We start from the raw sequence: 16,383 nt of genomic DNA on the forward strand, positions 1-16,383 counted from the left end.
TGTCCCCCATTTTCCGGGCTTTTCTTCACTCAAACCTCCCTTTTGTGTGTCCGTCCACCAAGGGGGAAAAAGGTAGAACGCAAAATAATCCATTTGCAACCCCATTGTCGGACCACCCAGAGCAATTTCATCCATTTTTTCTCATTTTTCGTACCCTCCCTTACATCCCCCACACATACATTTTCCAGGACATTTTTCCTCACTGTACAGGAAAATGGCGGGGCAAAGCGGTATACTATACATAGAGCTGTGGGGGAAGGGGAGGAGTAAAGTCTGAATGCGGGGGAGAGCGCAAGCAGGAGGGAAAAGCAATGGAGGAAAGTGAAAAAAAGTAAAACATAAAGATCGATATCAAAAGCCAAAATATTTACCACCAATAAATATTGAACTAATACACAATGTTCTCTGTTGATCATGAAAATATTCACACAAGGAATTATAAGATAAAATACAACATTCTCTGTTATTCCAACAAATTTTCCACACAAGAAGGCTTCATTTGCAATTCACTGTGCTATTTTTTTGTAATACCATACATACATATTTGGTCTCTGTAGCCCCCAATTGAGAGGGAGCTTATTTGCAGGTGACATTATACCTACATATAGTTGAATAAAAAATCAATAAAGGTATATATGCAGGGTACAAAAAAAAACTCTTTTGACGCTTTTGACGCTCAATCAATGCAGAATTGCCGAGTGAATTAAAATGCAATTGAGCTGAATAAACAAATATTTTATAGGGTCAACAAATATGCAAATTAATTGCTTAACTATTTTTCAAATATTTGAATTTCTTCATCAGTAGCACATTTTCGGTAATTTTTATGTGCGGAATTGAGTGAAAAGTAAATCATTTTATTTTTTTTTCTCATTAAATCTTTGCTTAACCGAAATAATTGAAAAATGTTTTAAATAAACTATTTTTTGCGCTCTAAAGGAAAATTTAATTACTTCTTTTTTATGAACTGCTTAAAGTTTCAATTTGACAATGTAGGATTTTTTGTGGTTACTCATAAAATTCAATAAAAGTTTATGCTAAAAATTGTATTAACAATTTTATATTTTTTTCTTTTTTTTTAATTTTATGCTATATTGGGCCTTATTCAGCGACCAAGAAATTCTTGAAATTCGCTTGAAATCTTGAAATTTCAGTACAAAATTTAAAGATTTCAAGGGTTTCTTGGTCGCTTTTATTCAGAATATTTTTTTTAGTTTCTTTGTTGTCCATTTGATTAAAAATTTAAATTTATTATTAAACTACGTGACCTATCAAAAGAATTTTAGAATTCTTTCAAAGTTTTAAGGGATGGATGGATTTTTAATCTTAGAATTCTTTCCATGAAAAATACATAAAATTCTACAACTTTATAATATTTTTCCCCTTAATGTATATAGTTAAGAATTAATTTAAAACAGTAAAAACTATTTTTCCATTGATTACGTGATTTATATTACATCTACAAAATATTTTCTAAATGAATTAATAAGAATAAGAATTTATTAGCTGGTGTTCTACTTCGTGGCCAAAACCAAGTTTCGCATTGATTTCGCAGAAAAGATAGAGCTTTGACTAACTCAAGAATTCATAGAAAGCTTTTTTATTAATTAACGGGTGGATCATTCGATCAGATTTTATTAATTTAAACCATAACTCTTTGAATATAATATTAAATTAGAAAAAAAATAATTATTTATATTAATTTCTTACAACGACATCATCATACATACGAGACAATGAAGACGATGGAGTCGATTTTTTTGGAGATTTAATGGGAAAATATATATGAAGTTATGTGGATTGAGCGAAGAGGAATTCTCGTGCAAATATTTGTTAGGAGAAAGCAAGAAATAAAAGTTAAATTTACACACGTGGCGAAAAAATAAATATATTTTTTATTCCTAACACAATTTTTATGCGAGAGATATTCGCATGATATGTAGTCATTCAGCAAATCTTCGCAGGACTAAATTAATCTACAATATTATGGCCTCTTTTTGTAGGAGAGAAAGAGAGAATTTTGTCCCACATTCAATCCTCTAATACTGTAGGTATTTATAGAAAAGATTAACAAGAAAATCTTTTCTAAATGACGAAGAGAATTGATTGAAATGCAAATGTGCAAAGGTGTGCAAAATAAATATTAGAATTCTTGTTGTTTCAGTGTCAGTTTCTACTTTCTGTCTGCTGCATTCTTTGCGTAGAGAGAATTTCTTTTTTTTTTTAGATAGATTAAGGAAAAATGTCCTTCAATATGCAAATAAAATGTACATATAGTTTGAAATTAAATCCAAAATTACCAAACAATCCACACATTAAGCGTCAATTTTCTCACCTCGTTTTTTTTTGTGCCCATCACACACAAATAAACCCCCCTGACCAATTAATTAATGAGTGGGTACATAGAGAGTGGTTTTATTTTTCAAATGCACTTTCGTGCTGAAAAAAAAAGACTGGCAAACAGTGGGCATTATTTTTCATTGAGCATCGCACGAGGGTCAACATTAAACAGTGTGTCAACTATTGAATCAACTCACCTCACCAATTTTCTACACCACGCAAAAATTGGAACTCAAATATTTGCTATTTTTCAAATTATTGCAATTGGGATTAATGCAGCCTCCAATTATTTGATAAAGTAATTGGAACAGAAAAAAAACTGTGGACACTAGCATAATAATTTAATGCATTTTTTATTGGAAAAATTCTGGGAAAATTTTATTCCACAAACACTGAAGCTAAAAAAATGATAAAACAAAATTATGGTTGATAAAATTGTTTTTACTGTGTACGCAATACATTATTTACATAATTAAAAATTTAAAGGACATTAAATATAAAATATAAATCGACGTATCTGCTATTAAATTTATTTAAATAATTTGTAAAAAAAAAAAAGGAAAGAAAAAGATTTTTTTTTATTTTCAGATTTTTGTTTAAGTGATTTAATCGCAAACAAGCTATTTACCTAATATTTTCTAGCTTTTCTAGCGTTTTTTCCAGAATTTTTGGGGCTTTTCCGAGCGGAAAATGTGATTTTTCTCTCGCGAAATGTTAATTTTCTAACGGAAATTTTAAATTTAAATGGCAGTTGAGTTTCAAGTGGGATTGTTTGGGAGAAATATTTTGAGACTTTCCCTCCTGAAAATTTTATAGAACTTTTTATTTACCGGAATTGATTTTTCGCGATATCCAATCTACGCGACGCCCCCTCCTGAGCCTGGAAAATTCGCCGAAAAACGTGAAAAAATTGTGAAAGCAGTTATTTATGGGACACACTAATAATAGCAGTTCAAATGAACAAACTAGTCTAAACTAAATTACGTGTACTAAAAGCAATATGGCGTTGATGCTATTTCCGGTTTCTGTCTCTTTTGGAATAAAAATCCGTCAACATGGGTCGTATGCACGCTCCTGGGTAAATATCTCTAAATATTTTGCTCAAAACTGTGTGAAATCATTGAGAAAATTGAAATTAGTGTTTGTTCTATTTGGTGGATTGAGTAAAAATTAGGAAATTTGAGTGGAAATGCGTGAAAAATGGATTTTTATGTCCGGTGCCACATGGATAATGTTTTCTTTTTGTATCTTTTCAGCAAGGGTATATCCCAATCAGCACTTCCATATCGCCGCTCCGTGCCGTCATGGCTTAAACTCACCGCGGATGATGTTAAGGATCAAATTAAGCGGTTGGGAAAGAAGGGAATGACCCCATCGCAAATTGGTAAGTTTTGAGGTTAATTAATGCTGTTTCCTTGTCTTCCGGACACAACAATTCAATTTAATTTGCATCATTTCTTCTTTTTACAGGTATTATCCTTCGAGATTCGCACGGTGTTGCTCAGGTGAGATTTGTCAATGGCAACAAAATCCTGCGTATCATGAAATCCGTGGGCTTGAAGCCTGACATCCCGGAGGATCTGTACTACCTGATCAAGAAGGCCGTGGCCATCCGTAAGCACCTCGAGAGGAATCGTAAGGACAAGGACAGCAAATTCCGTCTTATTCTCGTGGAATCCCGTATTCATCGGCTTGCCCGTTTCTACAAAACAAAGGGGGTTTTGCCACCAAACTGGAAATACGAATCCAGCACGGCATCTGCCCTTGTGGCTTAATGTGTGTCCGGAAACACTTGATGCAAAATAAGAAGGGATATTGAAAAAAATATTTCTTTTATTTTACTTCTGTAAGTCTTGTTGCGCCTTTTGCCATTTAGCCATCATGAGAGAAACCTCCTTCATGTCCGTTTTGGATGTTTTAACCTTCTTCTTCTTCACTTTGGGACTCGGGGCAATTGGTGGTGGCTCAACTTCCGGTTTCGTTGTCTTTTTCACATCCGCCGCCGGTGCTTCTTCAATCACCTCCGGAGGTGGTGGTTTCATTGACGTCTCCAGGGATGCTAGATCAGAGTAGAAGTAATCCAGCTCCAAATTCAATTTATTTGTTATCACCGGCGGTGGTGGTGGTACAGGAGTAATCTGGAATAGTAAAAGAACGTCAAGAAAAGATGCTAAAGAAGGAAAAAAAAGAATTAGGATCCTCACCATAGGCGCAGGAGGTGGTTCCGGACTGGAATTCCATGCTGGCGGCTCAGGTGCACGAAGTTCATCCCCACTGTCTTCCGAAAGTTTTGCCTTTTTCGCAATGGGTACCTCAGTTTCACTCGCTCCGGGATAGGGTGGTGTTGTGCAAATCTCCATTTCGTCCCCAGCACACGTGACATCGGGTTCCGGGAAGTCCCACTGTATCCTGCCAGTGGCCAAATTCTGGTAGTAGTACCGGGAGTTTTCCCTAAAATTTTTTGAAGCCGAAAAAAGAGAGAAAGAAAAGAAGAAAACAATACAGCGAGCATATTCTCTGACCAATTGTTCTTGTGAATTTTTTTTTCTCCCGAGCAAATTCTTCTCAGTTTGAGAAGAAAAATCAGGTAGAGAGCTCCTAGAATTGCACAGCACACACATTCTGAGCAACTCCCGGATATCGCTTCTAGCCGTCCTTTTGCTAAGATAAAAGCATAGAAACTCCATTAAATTAATCATTCAAAGGGTTTTTGTAGAAAAAAAAATTATACATACCTCGATGTATACAACATAATACATAATAAATTCATTATTTTATGCTACTAAAGAAGATCCTGAAAGTGAATTTCTCATTTTTTTTCTTTAAATATTAAACATTTTCACTATGTTTTGCTGAAGATCAATCTCCCAACGAAGCCTATATTTTGTTCCTTTGGGAAGAGGATTTCTATTGGAATCACAGTCGGATATAGATTTTCTTTTACATATCTTAATATATAAAGCTGAAAAGTTTGTTTGTCTGTCTGTGGCACATGAACTCCTCCTAAACCGCTGGGCCGATCTTGATGAAATTTGGTATGGGGGTAGAGGGGGTCAATACGAGTTGCAAGCGCTATATGGGATTCCGCCCCAACCCCCCTTTGTAGCGCCCCCACAGAAAAACTAATTTTTCCCACTTTCTACCTGCTGAAGGGTCAGATAACGGGATTTTTTTATTTTTAGAATTTTTCGGGGTACCGTATTATTCATCCCCCCTACTAATATACGCCCCCCTTTTATAGCTTAAAATGGAGTTTGCTCACACGTGATTGGGGGCTCGGGTTGACTAGTAAATAATAATTTTGAGGCAAAGGCTGCCTATTGGGGGGCTTAGGGCCAATTCTTTGGCGATCTTTGCGATACAAATCCAAAAATATCCTACCTATCCCATTTGCATTTCCAACCATTTGGGGCCACATCATTCTCCAGCTGCAAGAGGCTTTTTGTCGTCGTGTTGAGCCAATTCATTATGTAGTGCTTTGATAGGTGTCGAGTATCAAAAGCAGCCAGGAGAGTCTGAAAAATTAATAAAAAGATTTTTTTTTCTCTGCAAAAACTTTTTCTTTTAAGCAGAAAAATCTCACCTCAAGTTGAATCTGCATAATCTGTACTCCAGAAATAATGGGTCTTCCCTCGGACAGGAATTTTACTTTTGCACCAATTAACGAGCTAAGTTCCTTCACTTCCTCAATGCTCTGCTCATCATCAGTCGCGGTATCCGTTGAAGCATCCTTCGTTGTTGTCTCAATTTGTTTCTCCTCACTCTCCATCTCTTCATCCTTTTTATCAGAAAATTCAACACCTCCCTTCTGAAAGTTCTCATAGAGACTTCCTTTGGGTTTGTTCTCCGAACTCCCTGAATCATCTTGGTCAGTTTCCGGTTTGGAAATTTGTTCTGTCTTCGGGGGAATTCTTGGAATTTCTATTCTTCTCTTCCTCATTGTGAGTTTCATATCAATTTCCATGTTGGAAATTGAAGATTTCTCCGACATTTTATTTGCATCGGATCCTGGGAGATTTTCCGGTGATTTGCTTTTCTCTCTGTCCGCCTGATAGGTTCTCTCCAATTCCGAGAGAGTGACTGAAGTTTCATTGCTGAAGAGAATACTGCTTCCGGTGGTATTTACTGTTTTATCCGTTGCATGATGGTCATTTGGATCGTGGGAATACAATTTGTATGGAAGAAGTTCCTCGCTGGGAATCGGTTCAGGAGGTTTTTCCGATGATTTCTCATCTTCACGATATGCCTGGAAATGTGAGATTTTTTTGTATAAATGTCCTCTAATAAATTAATTTTATTTAAAGGGAAAGGATTGACTTCAGATTGAAAACTTAACCATCATTGGATTGCACCGATTGCACATCGTTGAGCCCAAGAACTAATGGACCAAACAACCAAACTTCTACTATAATATTAAAAGTCCTAGGAATAAGATTCACAGCACTTGAGCCCAGCGAATGTAATGCAACGGAATTATTTGAATCTCAGGCGCAGGATATCATCATATTATTGTCTTAAAAAAATACTTTTTAATGAAGAAATCCGTGGAATTTCTTACCTCAATCTTTGTCTTCTTTCCTAAAGTTGCTGAATGTTCAGCAATAGCAGTTGTTCTTGACTTTTCACCCTGACCTTCAGTTGATTCACATTCATCCTCAGATGAATCACTGGATCTCCCGTATGAGGAAATGAGCTCAATCTTCTCATCGTCGGAATTGTAATTTGTAAGATGTTCCGGATATTTTTTTGCCTGCGTTTTGTGCACCTTCTTTTCCACCTTTTTCAGAACCTTTTGGGGTTCCTTCTGCGGTTCTTTCCGGACTTCCTTCACGGGTTCCTTCTCATGAGACGCCAAACCTTTTTTGTACTCCTCAGGCATTTCCCAGAAAACAATGCGCGTGACCTCATCAACATAGTAGGGAGTTTTTGTGTCCTCCGCCTCGTAAACCTTCCACCTCTGTTCATGGCTGAATTTACTGCTCTTCACCCATTCCAGATAGGTACTGTACTCCTGTGGCATCTCCCATGTTACCTCCTTGGTTTGTATGTTCCAGAAATAGGGATGTCCGGAATCTCTGTCAAAACATTGCGTCCACTCTGTGTATAATGTATTGTTGTCTGCATTCATCCCATTTTTCCTCTCTTCCGGTGCTTCCTCTTCATTCTCATTATCACTATCGGAATTATATGCACCCAGGAGGTGCGTTAAACGATTTTCACTGTTGTTTGCAAGCATTTTTGTGAAATTTTAGAATTTTATCAACTACACAGCGTCGCTTCAATCAGCATTTACCATAACCTCCGAGACGACTTCATTCCTCGATTGACAGAAACTAACCAAACAAACGTAGTGCAAAAACTGCAGAATCATTACTAAATATCGACTAAATTCTTGCAAATAATAGTAGTTGCATTCAACTGAAGATGACTGATAAGGAGAAGCCCAAAGTTGATCTTGGTTTGCTGGAGGAGGACGATGAATTCGAGGAGTTTCCTGCTGAAGGTAAAAATCTTGCAATACTCGCAGTTTTGCGTTCTTCAGTTTTCAATTCCAGTCTAATTCCAAGGGCTTTCCCTAGCCTTATGTCTATTAAATGTTACTCAAGTAATTATTTTCCATTTTCTTTTGTAGAATGGGCGGGAACTAAAACGGAGGAGGAGGAAATCAGTGTCTGGGAGGACAACTGGGATGACGACAATGTCGAGGATGACTTTAGTCAACAGTTGCGTGCTCAGCTGAACAATACAAGCAAGGAGGGGCAGTGATTTTCATTCTCAAATATATTTCCTTTACATTTAACATAAAAAAATAAAAATTAATGACAAAATAAGAAAAGATTTTTTAATGAGTATAGAAAGTGAGGTTAAGTTCACTGAATTTTACAAACAACGCTGCGACTGAGCTGAAGTTTTAATCTAGCGCAGGTTCTTTGTGACCACCCTGTGTTGTGAAATTCTTGTAAAAACTTCAAATTGCAGTGTAAACAAAGCGGCAACTGAAATATTTTCTTGAAAAATTCTTTTGGATTTCTTGAAAAGAATTTTTAATTGTTCTCGCTAAAACTTTACAAACAAATCATGGAATCTGCTGAGGTAAGTTAACACACATCTAACACTTTAATCCACATACTTCACTAGATTTGTTTTTAATTACTTTCAGCAAATTCAAGCTCAAAAGATAATTGTAATTCATCCGGGTTCTCTGAATTTGCGGATTGGGAGAGCCTCTGATCTCAATCCTCATACAATTCTACATGCTGTGGCACGTAGGAAGGGGCCAAAAGGAAAGGCCTACCGGGACACCATTCTCCCTAAACTCTTATCAAAGGTGAGTCAAAAAGTCAAGATATTCTGGGAATGAAATTCTCAAAAATAATTTATTTTTAGACGCCAGAATTGCTGCAGGAATTGGAAGATTGTCGTCTTGCTGTTTCCCACACACTGCAATCGTGTCTCCAGTCTGATGGCAGGAGGAGATACGCTACACCCCCACAGCAAATATCTGCCTTCAATCGCCGCTCTACTCCGGATGTTCTCAATGAACCCTCATCAGATTGGTATGAGCCAAAGGGGGATACAGTATTTGGGAATTCTGTACTTAATCTCGACCCGAATGGGGACTTCAATCTTCATTTCCCTATGCGTCGGGGAGAATTAAATATTCACACGGACATTGGGGGCTCTCTGACTTCCGTTCTGACTGATCTTCAAGCCATCTGGGAGTATGTTCTCTCAGCTGTAATGGAAATTAAGATTAGTGATCTGTCTGCCTATAAAGCAGTTCTAGTCATCCCGGATATCTACAATAGAGCATATCTCCGGGAGCTCATGACACTCCTTCTCTGTCGAATGGGATTCAAGAGTTGCTTCCTCGTGCAGGATCATGTGGCAGCAACATTTGGAGCTGGTTTAGGGTATGCCTGCGTTGTGGATGTGGGTGATCAGAAGACATCTGTTTCTTGTGTTGAGGATGCCATATCTCATCCCAACACACGTGTTCGCTTGGAATATGGTGGTGGGGATGTGACACAGACATTCTACTGGCTCCTCCAAAAATGTGCATTTCCCTACAAAAATTGCAAAGTAAATCTCCCCCAAGATGCCATGTTGCTGAAGAAGCTGAAAGAAGAATTCTGTCATGTAAATTTGGACGTGTGTGGTTCAGAGGAGAAACACTTTGATGCCATTCAACCGGGCAGAGCTTCAGCACACAGATACACTCTACAGGTTGGTGATGAAGCTATAGTGGCACCATTGAGTTTATTCCACACGGAACTCCTCAATGTAACTGGAACGACAAAATTAGCAAAGACTCAAATTCCCTGGACAAAGCAGTACGATCCGGAAGATTGTTTCGATGCGGAGTACCTCAAGGAAACCAGCAGACGCAGTGCTAAGGAACAACTTGAGCAATCAACTCCGGAATTTTTGCACAATGAGAATCCCGATGAAGAAATCGTCGTGGATGAGGATAAGGAGAATAATAAGCAAATTGAGAAGGAATTTGTGGTTCCAGGTGGTCAAATTATTGGTCTGGATCAAGCTGTTTTGCAGAGCATTGAACGATGTCGTGAGTATTTCATGAAATACTTCTTTTTATGGGTTTTTTTTGGTGATTTTTTAATTGTTCTTTAACAGCAAATGAAGAACTGAAGAGAAAAATGTACGGATGCATTCTTGTCGTGGGAGGTGGTATGAAATTCCAGGGTATTGGAAAATGGCTTCAGAATCGGGTAGCTCTACAAATTCCCTATCTCTACCGCTCAGAACAATTGGACATAGTCACAAGCCCGAAAGATATGGATCCTGCTATGACTGCATGGAAGGGAGCATCAGTTCTTTCTTGCCTCGAAAGTGCATCGGAGTTGTGGATTACCTCACAAGAATGGCAAAAGTATGGTGTAAAAATTTTACGAGAAAAAGCTCCGTTTGTATGGTAAATAATTCTATTTCTTCAATTTAGAAGAAAAAATAAATTTTATTCTTAAGATTTAGAAAGAAATTAATAAAAGTAAAAATTGCTAATCTAATCGTTCTCATCAAACAATTTATTCTTGTTTATTCTTATCATAAAGCCTTTAGGTAGTTTATCAATACTCTTAAAAGATAAGTCTTATTTCCTTTTAAAATTAAATTAATCCGGAGTCTCAGTCGAACACTGTTCCCATCGATCAGCATTTTTTTCCATATGCAATTTCTTATGGAGGATATTGTGTACTCGTTCAGCGGAAATGCCAACAGTCTTAGCGATCTCCTTAATCTTAATACTACGATCCAGCATAACAATCCCGTAAATTCTCTCAATCATATCAACAGTTGTAATTTCCTTGGGACGACCACCACGACTTGTGTCCTTTGTGGATGTTCGTCCAGCTTTAAATTCATTTATCCAGAAATAAATTGTCTTCAGGGCAGGTGCAGACTTCCCGTGAACGCTATCCAGCTCAGCCTTTATTTGACTAGCTGTCCACTCCTTCATGTAAAAATGTCTTATCACAACACGATATTCCTTTTTATTCATTTTATTATTATTGCAAATGCATTTTCTTTATTTACACGTAAAGATTTTTTTGTTGGAGATGAGGGATTTTTTAAGGTTAGAATACAATTCACCCAACTCATTCCAACCCATTGGTTTTAATGCGTAAGAAGAGTATCCGAAAAATTTAAATGGGGATATGACTGTAGTTTTGTGACATACACCGGAAAGTCAGTAAAGAAAAATCAGCAAGATGAGTTTCCTCGCAAGATTTGCTCGCCAGTCGAAATTTCTGGCAAATTATACAACAAAATGCACCTACACAACATCCCCAATGTCCAAGGAAATTGCAGACATGGTGACAAAGAATAAAGTTGTTGTATTTATGAAGGGAAATCCGGAAGCTCCTCGGTGTGGATTCAGTAATGCTGTGGTCCAGGTGATGAGGATGCACGGGATTAAGTATGATAGCTACGATGTTCTCTCCGATGAGAATCTTCGACAGGGTAAAAAGCTTCTTCTTTTCCATAATTCTCCTTTATGCTCACAATCTTTGCTTTCTTTCAGGAATTAAAACATACAGCAACTGGCCAACAATCCCTCAAGTCTTCATAAATGGGGAATTTGTTGGTGGTTGTGACATCATACTGCAGATGCATCAGAATGGTGAACTGATTGAGGAACTCAAGAAAGTTGGGATTGTAAGCGCCCTCCTGGAAAAGCACTCTGAGACTGAGAAAACTGAGAAGTAGTTCCTCCTCCCCCAAATCTTATGTAATTCTCAGTTTTAGTTCTTTTTATATATAAAATCTATAAAATGTAAATAATCATTGCTAGAGATATGATTAGAATTATTTCTTCTGCATTTTATTGGTTGATGTTTGGTAGAGTCGCATGAGGATGTTGTGCTTCAAATCCTCAATTTGGCCTTCATCACCAAGGAGGAGCTTTATACATTTCTCCTGGAAAGATGGATTATTTGATGATAGAATTATTCCCTCGAGCGCTGTTGCCATGGCATCACATCTAAGGTAATTTTCATCATTCCTTCCGAGAATGTCCAACTTCTCCTTTTCCTCTTCTGAAAATTGTCTGGAAGGCTTTATGAAGAAAGGTATTCAAAGATGCGAAGAAGATCTCAACCTACCTTTTTGGCATTATTCCTCTGAAATCTTGAAAAATAATAAATATGATAAAGGGCTAGTTCAAAAATCACGATCAGCCGGAAATGATAAAGAAGTGCATGACTCGTATTACTTGTCGTGTAGCTCAATGTCTATTGTAATCAATCGATTTTGATAAAATCGATTTAATGTTCCAATACCTTCTTTAGAGATTAAAACTTTTATTATTTATTGAGATATGCTTGAATTTTAAAATTCTTTAATTGAAAAAGATCTTTCTTTAATGATCTTTTAAAAATATTACTTAAAACATATATAAAAAGTTCAGCTTATGAGTTAAAATAAAATTTTTCAATTAAAAATATTTTTTTATTAAAATTTTTTTTTTAACTTTTGCATCAAAATAAATTCAAGGAATTTTACATAATCCAAATCTAGAGCACACAGCAAAGCTCATTTGTCTTGGTAGATTTTCTTTGATAACGCGATCACTACGCGGGTCGTATCGCGCGAGTTTCGGCATACGTCAAACAGTTGCTCTTCAGTAATCCTCAACGTAGGAAGATACTCTCCGAAATTGTTTTTTTTTAGTATTTCTACACAATTTGAACATTTTTTCACAATGCTGCGATTAATCGGAAGCGAGGTAAGTTAATTAATTTTCTTTTATTTTTAATTGTTTCATAAAATGGGAATTTTGGGTGAAAAATTAGCCAAAATTGCTGATTAGTCTGTCGTTACATAACTCCCAAGTTGTGTGGCCTTGGTAATACATTGTCCACTCGTGTGTGCCTCCCTTGGCACCCAGCTCCACATAAGTTCCTTCAATTGAAAGAACAATTATGTGGCAGAGTGCTGCTAATTTGCAATTTAATCGCTGATTGAAGGCGATAGAATCAACCGGAGGGGCCTCATTTGAAAGTTCATCAAATGTTTTTTTTTTTTCGATTATTTTAGACCCTCAATGTGGCGAGACGTTCCTACGCGAGCTCTGCAGTGCCAACGACAAAAATGTTTGTTGACGGGAAGTTCGTAGAGTCAAAGACTAAGGATTGGATTGATTTACATGATCCGGCTACAAATGAAGTCGTGACACGTGTGCCGAAGTGCACACAAGCAGAAATGCAACATGCTGTGGAATCAGCGAAAAATGCATTCAAGACGTGGAGTCAGACATCAATTCTCACGCGTCAGCAGATCATGTTCCGGTTACAGCATCTCATTAAGAGCAACATGTCAGAATTGGCGAAGAATATCACAAAGGAACAGGGGAAGACACTTGTCGATGCCGAGGGGGATGTTCTCCGTGGATTGCGTAAGTGTGGGGCTTGTCTTAATTCAGTGTGATAATCTCTTATCAGCAGAGCTGAACTGCAAAAATATCTTGACGCGTTTTGTAATGAAATTGAAAGCCCAGGGACAAGACTAAAAATAGAATTAAGTCTTTATATCGTTCGCTTTTTTCTTCATTTCACTTAATTTGTAGTCGAGTTAGTATTTTAATTAAGAAAAATTAGAATGAAACTGAGTTTATGTTGAGCACATTAATGTTTTTTAATGAAAGATAAGAAAAACTATTACAAATTAATTTATTAAAGTGATTTATGATTGTCTTGATTATCAAGTTTTTTATAGAAAATTTTTTCAAAAGATCTTTAATATGTCTAAATGACTTTAGAAAGGATAAAAAAAATCTTAATTAAATTCTGTGTGATCGTCTTTTAATCTAAAGCAGAGACTTTTCTGTTTATCAGCTTTGATAACAAGTAATCAGCTCCCCTTCGACGATTAAAGATAATAGTTTTTAGTCTTGAACTTGATGCAGATTAACGCATTATTTTATTTTTCAGAGGTCGTTGAGCATTGCTGTAGCATCCCATCCCTTCAACTTGGTGAAACACTGCCCAATGTAGCCAAGGATATGGACACATACTCCTACACCCTCCCTCTTGGTGTCACTGCCGGAATTACTCCATTCAACTTCCCAGCCATGATCCCCCTGTGGATGTTTCCAGTGGCAATAACGTGCGGCAATACGAGTATCATTAAGCCTTCCGAACGGGATCCTGGAGCAACCATGATGCTCATGGAGATGCTCAATGAAGCTGGATGCCCACCAGGTGTTGTCAATGTCATCCATGGTGCTCACGATACGGTTAATTTCATCTGTGACCATCCCGACATCAAGGCTGTTTCCTTTGTTGGCTCTGATCAGGCTGGAAAATACATCTATGAACGTGCTGGACGCAATGGGAAGCGTGTCCAATCGAATATGGGCGCTAAGAATCACGGAGTAATCATGGCAGATGCCAACAAGGAGAATACACTCAATCAACTAGCAGGAGCTGCCTTTGGAGCTGCTGGACAGAGGTGCATGGCCCTCTCGACGGCAATCTTTGTTGGGGAAGCAAAGAACTGGATCCCTGACCTCGTTGAGAGAGCCAAGAAGCTCAAAGTGAATGCTGGCCATGTTCCCGGAACTGATGTTGGCCCCGTAATTTCACCACAGTCAAAGGAACGCATCCACTCACTCATTCAGTCGGGCATTGACGAGGGAGCTAAATGTTCTCTCGATGGACGTGGAATTAAAGTACCTAACTATGAAAAGGGCAACTTTGTCGGACCAACCATCCTTACGGACGTTCAGGCGCATATGAAGTGCTACAAAGAGGAAATATTTGGGCCTGTCCTTGTCTGCCTCAACGCAAATACCATCGACGAAGCCATTGAGATCATCAATAAAAATCCATACGGCAACGGTACGGCAATCTTCACGACGAATGGAGCAACAGCACGAAAGTTTGTCAATCAAATTGATGTTGGACAAGTGGGAGTCAATGTACCCATTCCCGTTCCCCTGCCAATGTTCTCCTTCACCGGCACACGAGGCAGTTTCCTGGGTGATCAGCACTTCTACGGCAAACAGGGAGTCAAATTCTATACGCAGACCAAAACCGTCACACAGCTATGGCGTGAAACTGATGTCTCCCACACACAGGCTGCTGTTGCAATGCCCACGATGAATTAAAAATTTTCGTGTGAATCAATAAATGCAAATTCCAAATGATTTCTTGGAATTATTTGCTTTATTGAGAGAGAGAGAAAAGAGGTGCATTTTCGAAATTGTTGCATTTAACTAAAATTACATGTAAATATTATATCATAAATTTGAATGATATTAAAAGGACCTTTATTACTGCGGTGACGAGAACTGGCATTTAAGTATTTTTTTTGTTAGTTCTTCTCCTTTTTTTCAGATTAGAAAATGTTCATGAAGAATTTTACAAACGACTCAACAATAAACAAATAAAAGGAAACTCAAAATCATCTTTAAAAATCTTTATTTCAACACATTTTTAACAAACTAATTTTAAGGATTTCTTCATTTTTAACAATTTTAATGAAAAATCACTCGACTTTTTTTAAATTCTCAAATAACTTTAAACGGAGTCCTTTAAAGCATTTAACTTATCTAAACCTAACTTTTCTAGCACGACATTTCATGTCTGGTCTGTGACGATATGAAAAGACGAAGTGAATTGTGTGAAGGATGTGGAAGAAATGGAAGAATACCGAATCCATGGCCCGACTTAATATTGATTTTATCTACATAAATATATGTAAAAAGGAGTGTGCGTTTGTACATTTAGAATTTGTGGAGAACCTACGATATGTTTCTATCTGTTTTAAATATAAATTCGTAATTTTTAAAAATTTTTAGGCATAAAAAAATTACGAATAATTCTAAAATAATATTCTTGCTAAGGTTTAACCGCGGTCCAGCTAGCTAGCGACCGTGGTTTAACAGAATCCTTACCAGGACAAGCAGGACAATCGTTTAAGGACAAAAATTTTTTTCCAGTACATAAATATCCAGAGAATTTGACTCAAAAATTATTTTAAAATAATGGATTTTAATGCCCAGAAAAAAAATTACTGACTAGCTAGATAAATCAGTAGTTCTATCAAAGACAGGGGCGTAGCGAGGGGGGGGTTTTGGGGGTTATAACCCCCCCCTCGAGCCAAATTAACTCAAGAACAGTGTGACCAAGTATCAGAAAAATCGCTAAAATTTTCGATTTTGGGATCGTTTTTTCTCATTTTCTTTAATCTTAAAATCAATAAATGTCTAAAAGAAAAAAACAACAAGAGTTAAGAGCTACCAAAATACTATTATTAGCCACAAAAATTTTCATTTTCTGTTTCACTGATCAGAAAATTTTATTTATTTATTTTTTGCAAAGAGTCACTCAAAATCCATTTGATATTGGATGAAATTCATTAGTTAGACAGACTTAAGTTTTCTCAAGAAATACTTAGATTTTCTTAAGATTTTTTTTAAAAGTTTTTTTTAAGAATGTGTTAAGTTTTCAAAAAAATTTCTTACGAATCCTTAAGAAAAAACTTAAGATCGTAAGAAAAATTTAAGATTTTTAAGCT

The 16,383-nt window shown here is 37.0% G+C and overlaps 5 protein-coding genes across 5 annotated transcripts; 4 read left to right on the top strand and 1 right to left on the bottom strand.

Annotated features, from left to right (window-relative positions):
• The first annotated feature begins 3,339 nt into the window (after positions 1-3,339).
• LOC129787655 (40S ribosomal protein S13) lies at positions 3,340-4,183 on the top strand. Its single transcript, XM_055823384.1, has 3 exons — positions 3,340-3,418; positions 3,597-3,724; positions 3,811-4,183. The coding sequence occupies exons 1-3, from the start codon at positions 3,396-3,398 to the stop codon at positions 4,113-4,115; spliced, it is 456 nt and encodes a 151-aa protein (XP_055679359.1). The 5' UTR covers positions 3,340-3,395; the 3' UTR covers positions 4,116-4,183.
• Positions 4,154-7,576, bottom strand: LOC129787544 (formin-binding protein 4-like). The gene is made up of 5 exons (XM_055823246.1): positions 6,899-7,576; positions 5,924-6,586; positions 5,722-5,855; positions 4,545-4,791; positions 4,154-4,478 (listed from the first exon to the last, which is right to left on the bottom strand). Exons 1-5 carry the CDS (start codon positions 7,574-7,576, stop codon positions 4,179-4,181), a joined length of 2,022 nt encoding a protein of 673 aa, XP_055679221.1. The 3' UTR covers positions 4,154-4,178.
• Positions 7,577-7,725: 149 nt separating this feature from the next.
• LOC129787566 (actin-related protein 8) lies at positions 7,726-10,370 on the top strand. The gene is made up of 5 exons (XM_055823279.1): positions 7,726-7,843; positions 7,973-8,433; positions 8,501-8,668; positions 8,728-9,910; positions 9,979-10,370. Exons 2-5 carry the CDS (start codon positions 8,419-8,421, stop codon positions 10,278-10,280), a joined length of 1,668 nt encoding a protein of 555 aa, XP_055679254.1. The 5' UTR covers positions 7,726-7,843; positions 7,973-8,418; the 3' UTR covers positions 10,281-10,370.
• Positions 10,371-10,961: 591 nt separating this feature from the next.
• On the top strand, positions 10,962-11,659 carry LOC129787656 (glutaredoxin-related protein 5, mitochondrial). Its single transcript, XM_055823385.1, has 2 exons — positions 10,962-11,325; positions 11,387-11,659. Exons 1-2 carry the CDS (start codon positions 11,073-11,075, stop codon positions 11,569-11,571), a joined length of 438 nt encoding a protein of 145 aa, XP_055679360.1. The 5' UTR covers positions 10,962-11,072; the 3' UTR covers positions 11,572-11,659.
• Positions 11,660-12,384: 725 nt separating this feature from the next.
• Positions 12,385-15,160, top strand: LOC129787571 (probable methylmalonate-semialdehyde dehydrogenase [acylating], mitochondrial). The gene is made up of 3 exons (XM_055823283.1): positions 12,385-12,589; positions 12,901-13,258; positions 13,794-15,160. Exons 1-3 carry the CDS (start codon positions 12,566-12,568, stop codon positions 14,969-14,971), a joined length of 1,560 nt encoding a protein of 519 aa, XP_055679258.1. The 5' UTR covers positions 12,385-12,565; the 3' UTR covers positions 14,972-15,160.
• Positions 15,161-16,383: the final 1,223 nt, after the last annotated feature.

The sequence above is a fragment of the Lutzomyia longipalpis genome, chromosome 1 (genome assembly GCF_024334085.1).
Source record: "Lutzomyia longipalpis isolate SR_M1_2022 chromosome 1, ASM2433408v1".
Taxonomy (NCBI): Eukaryota; Metazoa; Arthropoda; class Insecta; order Diptera; family Psychodidae; genus Lutzomyia; species Lutzomyia longipalpis.

Bases quoted from the DNA above. Each gene is read 5' to 3' on its own strand.
- LOC129787656 (XM_055823385.1), top strand. From the start codon at position 11,073: ATGAGTTTCCTCGCAAGATTTGCTCGCCAGTCGAAATTTCTGGCAAAT. The intron at 11,326-11,386 runs GTAAAAAGCTTC...GCTTTCTTTCAG, and splicing joins CGATGAGAATCTTCGACAGG to GAATTAAAACATACAGCAAC.
- LOC129787544 (XM_055823246.1), bottom strand. From the start codon at position 7,576: ATGCTTGCAAACAACAGTGAAAATCGTTTAACGCACCTCCTGGGTGCA. The intron at 5,856-5,923 runs GTGAGATTTTTC...TTAATTTTTCAG, and splicing joins TTATGCAGATTCAACTTGAG to ACTCTCCTGGCTGCTTTTGA. The intron at 4,792-5,721 runs GTAGGATATTTT...AAAAAATTTTAG, and splicing joins TGGAAATGCAAATGGGATAG to GGAAAACTCCCGGTACTACT.
- LOC129787655 (XM_055823384.1), top strand. From the start codon at position 3,396: ATGGGTCGTATGCACGCTCCTGG. The intron at 3,419-3,596 runs GTAAATATCTCT...GTATCTTTTCAG, and splicing joins GGTCGTATGCACGCTCCTGG to CAAGGGTATATCCCAATCAG. The intron at 3,725-3,810 runs GTAAGTTTTGAG...TTCTTTTTACAG, and splicing joins AATGACCCCATCGCAAATTG to GTATTATCCTTCGAGATTCG.
- LOC129787571 (XM_055823283.1), top strand. From the start codon at position 12,566: ATGCTGCGATTAATCGGAAGCGAG. The intron at 12,590-12,900 runs GTAAGTTAATTA...CGATTATTTTAG, and splicing joins TGCGATTAATCGGAAGCGAG to ACCCTCAATGTGGCGAGACG. The intron at 13,259-13,793 runs GTAAGTGTGGGG...TTTATTTTTCAG, and splicing joins GGATGTTCTCCGTGGATTGC to AGGTCGTTGAGCATTGCTGT.
- LOC129787566 (XM_055823279.1), top strand. The intron at 8,669-8,727 runs GTGAGTCAAAAA...ATTTATTTTTAG, and splicing joins TCCCTAAACTCTTATCAAAG to ACGCCAGAATTGCTGCAGGA. The intron at 9,911-9,978 runs GTGAGTATTTCA...GTTCTTTAACAG, and splicing joins GCAGAGCATTGAACGATGTC to CAAATGAAGAACTGAAGAGA.